This window comes from Papio anubis, chromosome 20, assembly GCF_008728515.1.
Source record: "Papio anubis isolate 15944 chromosome 20, Panubis1.0, whole genome shotgun sequence".
NCBI lineage: Eukaryota > Metazoa > Chordata > Mammalia > Primates > Cercopithecidae > Papio > Papio anubis.
This window is the reverse complement of record NC_044995.1, coordinates 49,560,540-49,567,511: the sequence shown is the minus strand read 5'-3', so window position 1 is coordinate 49,567,511 and position 6,972 is coordinate 49,560,540. Positions and strand designations below refer to the sequence as shown.

At 63.3% G+C, this 6,972-nt stretch overlaps 1 protein-coding gene across 3 annotated transcripts in view; it reads right to left on the bottom strand.

Moving 5' to 3' along the window:
• Positions 1–360: 360 nt before the first annotated feature.
• MKNK2 (MAPK interacting serine/threonine kinase 2) overlaps positions 361–6,972 on the bottom strand; it is a 16,705-nt gene continuing 10,093 nt past the window's right edge. The window contains exons 3-13 of one of the 3 annotated variants that reach the window (XR_004180424.1): positions 6,883–6,970; positions 6,468–6,747; positions 6,090–6,163; positions 5,733–5,837; positions 5,574–5,629; positions 5,395–5,490; positions 4,820–5,014; positions 4,194–4,249; positions 3,916–4,080; positions 3,018–3,061; positions 361–2,739 (exon numbers count right to left, since the gene is read on the bottom strand). Coding sequence is in view for 2 of the 3 variants with exons in the window: in XM_031660151.1 (XP_031516011.1) it covers positions 2,496–2,739; positions 3,018–3,061; positions 3,916–4,080; positions 4,820–5,014; positions 5,395–5,490; positions 5,574–5,629; positions 5,733–5,837; positions 6,090–6,163; positions 6,468–6,747; positions 6,883–6,970 (1,347 nt within the window). In the remaining variant the exon portion in view is untranslated. The remainder of the gene's footprint in view (positions 2,740–3,017; positions 3,062–3,915; positions 4,081–4,193; positions 4,250–4,819; positions 5,015–5,394; positions 5,491–5,573; positions 5,630–5,732; positions 5,838–6,089; positions 6,164–6,467; positions 6,748–6,882; positions 6,971–6,972) is intronic. The other 2 variants (XM_031660151.1, XM_031660152.1) reach the window with 2 other exon arrangements.

Genomic DNA, 6,972 nt, shown 5'->3' with positions numbered 1-6,972 from the left:
GTAGCTGGGATTACAGGTGTGCACCATCATGCTCGGCTAATTTTTGTATTTTTAGTAGGTACGGGGTTTCACCCTGTTGATTAGGCTGGTCTAGAACTGCTGACCTCGTGATCTGCCCGCCTCTGCCTCCCAAAGTGCTGGGTAATTACAGGCATGAGCCACCGCGCCCAGCCGGGCTCAGCTTTTGGCCGCTGTCTTCCCAGCGGTGCATCCAGGCATCCTGGGGCAGAGACAGACCCCACAGGAGCCACCACCTCAAAACTCCTGACTCAGCACCACTGCCAACAACGTGGTTTTGCAACAATAGGTTGGGGGCGGCTCCTTATGCAGTGACAGAAAACTTGAACTCAGGCACACACAGCAGGTTTTTTGACTTTTATTAAATCTTTACAAAACAGAATACAAAATTCCGGCATTGACAGTTGGTGTAAAGGAAAACTTCTGAGCTCCGTCAGTTCACCTGGTACAATGGAATTAAAGTGCTTGGATGTTTTTCCCCCACTTAAAAAAAACTTTGAGGTTTTTTTTTTTTTTTTTTTGTCTTTTAAAAACATCGTAACATTAACACATGGCCGTTCACCGTCCCCCAGCGCTGGGAGCTGGCCTGGGGCCCAGGGTTCTCCAGGATCTTCACTCATTCACAGTAATGGTTCTGACCAGTCCTCCAGGTCGCACATGGATGCGACAGGGGTGGGGAGGGAGGAGGAAGTGACTGTCCCACCTTCAGAAGAAAAAAAAAAAAGCTGCTAGCAGCTCAGACGCGATGGCTGTGAGCGCCTGCAGCGGGCGGGGGTCTGTTTGCTTGTTCTTTTATACAAAAAGGCAGAGAATCCCCCGTTACAAAACACAGAATTACTGACAGGCGAGACATGATGGGGGAGGGGGGTGGGCGGCCTGCCCCACCCCCCAGGGGTCTTTGGAAGGGGCAGTCCACAGATATGGGCAGTGGGGACCAGGGAGGGCAGAGCACCCCCACGGCCACCGGACTGTGACCATCGTACGAGATTCGGGAGGGGCAGCAGGGCCAGGCGGACGGTCTCCGAGGCCCCCACCCCCAGACCCCCCGACATTCAAGTATTCTTCAAGAACAGGGAAGCAAAGTCAACCGATGTTTTTTTTTCCTTAAAAAAAAAAAACAACTAAAAAACTAAACACAAGGAATCCCGACCGCGGATTTAGAAGCCAGAGGAGGCTGCCCCAGGCGTGGAGTTTGGGGACTGGGCTGGGAAGGGCAGGTGGTGACCCTAGCTGCCCCCGCAGCACAGCCCCGCACACTTCCAAAGTGGAACCCTGTATTGCATAGAACGTCCCCACCCGCAGGGAGGGGCGGCAGGCTCCGCAGCCCCCAGGGGTTGGAGCGTGGAGGGTGGGGGGACTGAGCAGGCCCCTCCATTCCTGGGTGCCCGAAGGGAGGCCAAGGCCGCGGCCATTTTCCTGAAGGTGGCAGACCAAAAACGCTGCCCTGGGGGCGGGGATTCGCCCAGACCCTGGGGTCTGGGCCCAGCTCTAAGGACAAGGACGGAGCTGACAGAGCTTCCAGGCCAGGCCCGAGGGGCGGCGCGAGGCAGGACGTGGCCACGGTCAGACTGAGCCCTGAGAAGGGGCACTCGGTTGCCCCAAGGGGGTGTCTTCAGGACCCCCCACATTGGCTGACAGTGCCTGTCCAGTCCCTCTGCCTGCTGCGGTGGAAACAGCCTCAGGCCGGGCGGGGCTCCTGCTGTCTCAGGCCCTGGAGCAGTGGAGAGGGGCAGCGGCGAGCCCCTGGGGTCAGCTGCAGTTTAAGGTCAAGGTTGGAGGCCGAATCTGGCCACCAGGAGTCCTGGGCAGACAGACAGGCCTTGCAGGAAGCCCCGATTGTCAACTATCATGGGGACAAGGCAGGCGCGGGTAAAGGGCTGGGGGATCCCATGGGGCGGGTGGCTGGGCTGCCCTCCACCTGCCTGCCTCGCCCCTCTGGAGACAGGCAGGTCCTCCCTCCCCAACCAAGCCACCAGGGGTGCTCTCAGGGTGAGGGATAGAGGGGAAGAGCCTGTCCCTGAAATACTGCGGGCTGGGAGGGAACACAGGGGCAGGGCCCTGGGCCCCTCCCCAGCTCTGGAAGATGGCGAACGCTGTGGTCTGCTCTCCTGAGTCACTGCAAGCCACGTGGGCAGATGGCGGGCAGTACAGGTGACCTGGGGGCTTCACAGTACAGGTGAGCAGGGCTGGGGGCCGGGAAGGGGACAAGCCCAGCCACATACGCTCTGCTCACCTCCCCGGGTGCCTGCATTGCTTTTAACCGTCCGAAGAAAAAAATAAGGGGGAGGGGTGGAAACGGGAAAGAAAAACCCAAAAGCAAAAACCTTCTATAAAACGCCCCCCCAGCTGAGCTTAGTGCCTGGGAATCCAGCCAGAGGCGGGGCAGCCCGCAGGACACCGGCTGGCCATAGCTTAAAAAACCTTTAGATTTGATTGGGGGATGGGCGACCTATGTACAAAGGGGAGAAACGGGAGGGTCAGGCACGGTCTCCCACCAGGACCACGGGGGCCGAGGACAGGCTGGCCCTTTGCCGCCGCTGCGCCAGCTTGGACTGGGAGGGTGGAGACAGCTGCAGGCAGCGTGAGGTAGCTCGGACCAGGACGGGCTGGCCCTGCCCTGCGGCCTCCTCCTCAGCCAGGTCCTCGTCGTGCTGGGCCAGCTGCCGGTTCATGGCAATGGCCTCGGCCGCGAAGGATGTGAGGTCTTTGGCACAGCTGTTCCTGGGAAATGGGGTGGGGGTAGGTGGTCACCAAGGAGGCATCCCTTACGGGACCGCTGGGGTCTGTGCAAGGCCCTGGGGGAAGGGGCTTCATGCCCTCCTCCCAGCCCGACCCTGGGGCTCCTCTGAGTGCCAGGGCCCCACCGGGATCTCCACTGAGTTACCAGGCTTGCCTGCATCCCTGACCCCAAAGCAGCTCTCCAGGTCTTTCCCAAGTGTCTTAGCCTGGAAACCCCGCCCCCTGGACTTGCGGGTCCCGAGCACCCCTGCAGGCCTCACCTCTGCAGGACCATCGGAGTGGGCAAGGTGTTCTCCGGGGCGCACTGCAACGAAAGCGGGCAGGGGGAGGGCTGGAGAGCAGCTGGGGCCGCCTGGGGTGCCGGGTTGGGTGTCTGGCCAAGGGATGCCGTGCCCATCCCATCACCAGGACCCCACGAGAGACCAGAAGTGCACCTGGGTGCCCCGGGAGCCAAGTCCCTGTTCCGAGGTCTCTATGGCGAGGCTCCATGTCCACCTGCCCAGGGAACCCGAGGCTGGGCCAGGCTGAGGCCTGGTGTTGCAGGACCCAGTGAGGGTGGAGAGCAGAGCCCCAAGCCCTACCTCTCCCGGCTGTTCCCAGCCCAAACCCACCTCCGCCCCCCTCTTAACCCACGGGTCTCTGGATGCTTCTGGAAGGAGTTTGGAGGCCCCCAGCCCCTCGCCTGGGGACACAGAGTGACCCCAGGTTCTATTTTTAGTAAATCCCCACTCCCTGGGGTGGCAGCTCGGCTCAGATGGCCTCTGGCACGGGAAACACCCGACTCCGCCTGGATCGGAGGCCACACAGGGAAGGGTGGGGGCAGAGCCTGGGCCTGAAACTGACGACAGGCTGGGGTCTCTGTGAGCTGGACTCGCCGTCCACCTGACTGCAGCTTGCTGCGGAGTGTAGGTCCCCACCACCCTCCAGGAAGGTTCTCTGAGTAGCTGCTTCTGGGAGCTGCCTGCCTGGCCAGCGGGCACCGCGCATAGGTGGGTGGCGGGGATTTCCGCTGCAACCCTCATCCCAGGGCAGAGCCTGTGCTCAGACCTCAGTGCATCTCAGAGCGCCAGGCTACACCCTCGGGGCTTCCTGTGCTTGCTCTGAGGCCACCCTGCAGCCTCCCATACCCTCCCTGGCGCCCCTGGGGCTGGCACTCACCCCCTGAACCCAGGGGTGCTGCAGGACTTGGGCAGCGCTCAGTCTCTGCTTGGCGTCACGGACGAGCAGCTTGGAGATGAGGTCTTTGGCAGCACAGGAGATGTGGGCCCAGTCCTTGTCGGGGAACTCATACTTGCCCTCCTGGATGCTCTCAAACAGCATGTTCTGGGGACACAGGACACAGACGAGCTTAGATCTGCCCAAGGAACTCGATACTGTGCACTGACATGTGGCTCCATCAGGACCCCAACCACCACGAGACCCTTGACCATGCACACCTGGGGCGGAGGGGACTGGGAGCCGGACCAGGAGAGTCGGCTCTACCCAAGTGGAGCTGGATTTACAAAAAGGCAGCTCTGAAGGACCTGGTTCCAAGGGCCACAGGCCACAGATGCTGAGCCTTAAGCAGCCGGCAGGCAGTCTGAGCCTGATCCCCCCAAACCAGGAACATCACTCCACCTCTCAGCTCTCTGGACCCTGTCTGCGTTTTCCCTTGGGCAGGCAAACCTGAAAAGCCTTCAGGAAACTGGAGGACAGGGCGGCACTGCCCTGTGGATGGTATCAGGGAGTAGGGCACACAGGGCAGGTCCCCGGGGGTTAAGGGGGAGTACAGAGTAGGTTCCCGGGGGTCTGGGGAGCACACAGAGCAGGTCCCAGCGGGTTAGAGGGCATACAAGGCAGGTCCCCGGGGGTTAGGGGGTGGTCGGGGGCAGGTCCCCTGGACTTAGGGAGTGCGCAGGGCAGGTCCCCTGGGGTTAGGGGGTGCGCAGGGCAGGTCCCCTGGACTTAGGGGGTGCCCAGGGCAGGTCCCCTGGAGTTAGGGGGTGCGCAGGGCAGGCCCAGGGGAAAAAGGTGTCCAGGACAGGAGGGTGCCCAGGAAAGGAGGGTGCGCGGGCCGCCGCACCTGGCAGGCAGGGCAGGCCTCGCCGCGGTCCCAGCCGCAGTCGCTGCCACAGCGGCCCACGAAGGGCGGGTAACCACTGAGCAGGATGTACAAGATGACGCCCAGGCTCCACAGGTCGCAGCGCTTGTCGTAGATGCTGGCCTCCTCGCTGAAGGCCTCCACCACCTCCGGGGCCATGTACTCCGCCGAGCCGCACTGCGGACGGGGGAGACAGGCGTCAGGCGGCGCTTCCCGGCATCACGTGGGAGCCCGGGTAACTGCGGGTCACCTGCGCCAGCCGGCTCGGACCCCGCCCCCCCGACCAATCAGCGGCTGCCGGGAACGCGCCCCGCCCAATCAGCAGGTGCAGAGCTCGCCCCGCCCCCGCCGCAGCCCCGCCCCACCCGTCCAAACACCGATGGGTGGGGGCGCCTAATCGAGGCCCCGCCGCGTCATCCCGCCCAACCAATCAGCGGCTGTTGCTAAGCGGAAGTCCGAGCTCCGCGGCCTGGAACTCCGGAGCGGCCCAGGCTCCGCGAGGTTATGCAACCGTAGAGCAGGCAGCCGAGCCCCCAGGCCTGCCCGCGGGCCCTCACCGGGGTGAGCAGCTCCGGGGTGGAGATAGGGGAGCAGTCCCCGTTGAGTTTGATGCCGCTGCCCAGGTCGAAATCACAGATCTTCACGGGGGAGACCTGGGAGGGGCCAAGAGGGCCGTGAGCCTGGGGTCCCACGCGGCCACCCCTCCCGCGGGGCCACTCTGCCCGGGCTGGCATACCTGATTGGGGTGCTCACACAGGATGTTTTCCGGCTTTAAGTCCCTGTGGGCGATGCCTGGGGGAGAAGCCACAGAACCACGAGGGGGTGAGGGGCTGGGGGTCTTCCAGGAGTCCTTGGCAGGCAGCCTTAGGGGACTCAGGGCGGGCTCACCACCCACCTTTGTTGTGCAGAAAGTCCAAGGCACTGGCCACGTCCTGCACCACCACGCTGGCCTCCAGCTCGTTGAAGTGCCGGCGCTTGTGGATGTGGCTCAGGATGGAGCCTGGGCAGGGCAGAGCAGGACAGGGGGAACACACAGGTCACCTCAGAGTCCCCGCAAGGCCCGCACCCACCTCCACTTTGGAGGGGACGCCCCCACACCGGCTTCCTCTGGCCCAAAGGCCTTACCCCTGAGCCACCATTTGGGCAGGACACAAACCCCACAAGCCCCCTCCTGCAGGTGGCACTAGGCCCCCATCCCGTAATACCTCCCAGCTCGCTCCCTCCCTCCCCACAGCCTGGAGCCCCCAGGTACCTCCCCGCATCTTCTCAAACACCAGGTAGAAGCGGTCCTCCTCCTCAAAGAACTCAATCAGCTCTAGAACGTTCCTGGGGGGGGTGGGAGGCAGGAGAGGAGCTGAGGCTTCCTGAGGCCCCTGGGTACCTGCTGCTCAGCCTAGGAGGGGCCCACCCTCTTGGTGCTGGCCCATCCACTGGAGGCTGGGACTTGGGCAATAGGCCCGCCTCACGCTGCCCGCCTGGGGCTGCCAGCCAGCCTTCTTCAGGGAGGGGAACGCAGAGCCTGGCAAACTGGGTGCCCTACAGATGCTTGCTGGGAGTGATGTGGCGCTCAGGCCCTTCATCCGCTGAAAGACAGCTCAGGCCAGTGCTGTGGCAAGGGTGGCTCACCTACCTGTGTCCCTGGCACTGGTACAGCATCTCCACCTCCCGGAAAACCCTGCTCCGAATGTGGCCTGGCTGTTTCTCAATGATCTTGACGGCGTACTCCTGGCTGGTGATCAGGTTGATGCAGGTCTGCACTCGGGCATGAGCGCCCTCCCCCAGCACATCCTCCTGCAGCTGGTAGACGTCTTCGAACCTGCCCGAGAAGCTGTCGGTGGCCCGGCCGCGCTTCTTCTTCTTGCCCCTCTTCTTGGCGTCCGGGATGTCGATGGGCTGGCTGGCGGGCATGTCTGTTCCAGGAGGCACGCCCAGGGGGCTCAGGACATGGCCCTGGCCGGTTGGTCCCCACCCCCCTGCAGGGGCTGGCCACTGCCATGGCGGCGACAGCGGCTGCCCCGTGCCCTCCTCCCCCTCAGGCCCCTCACCAGGGCGGGCTGAGCACTGCAGGCCAAAGTCAGAGTCTCCGTGGTGGGGCTGGTCTAGAGAGAAGGCCAGCTCGAAGGGGTTCTGCCCCT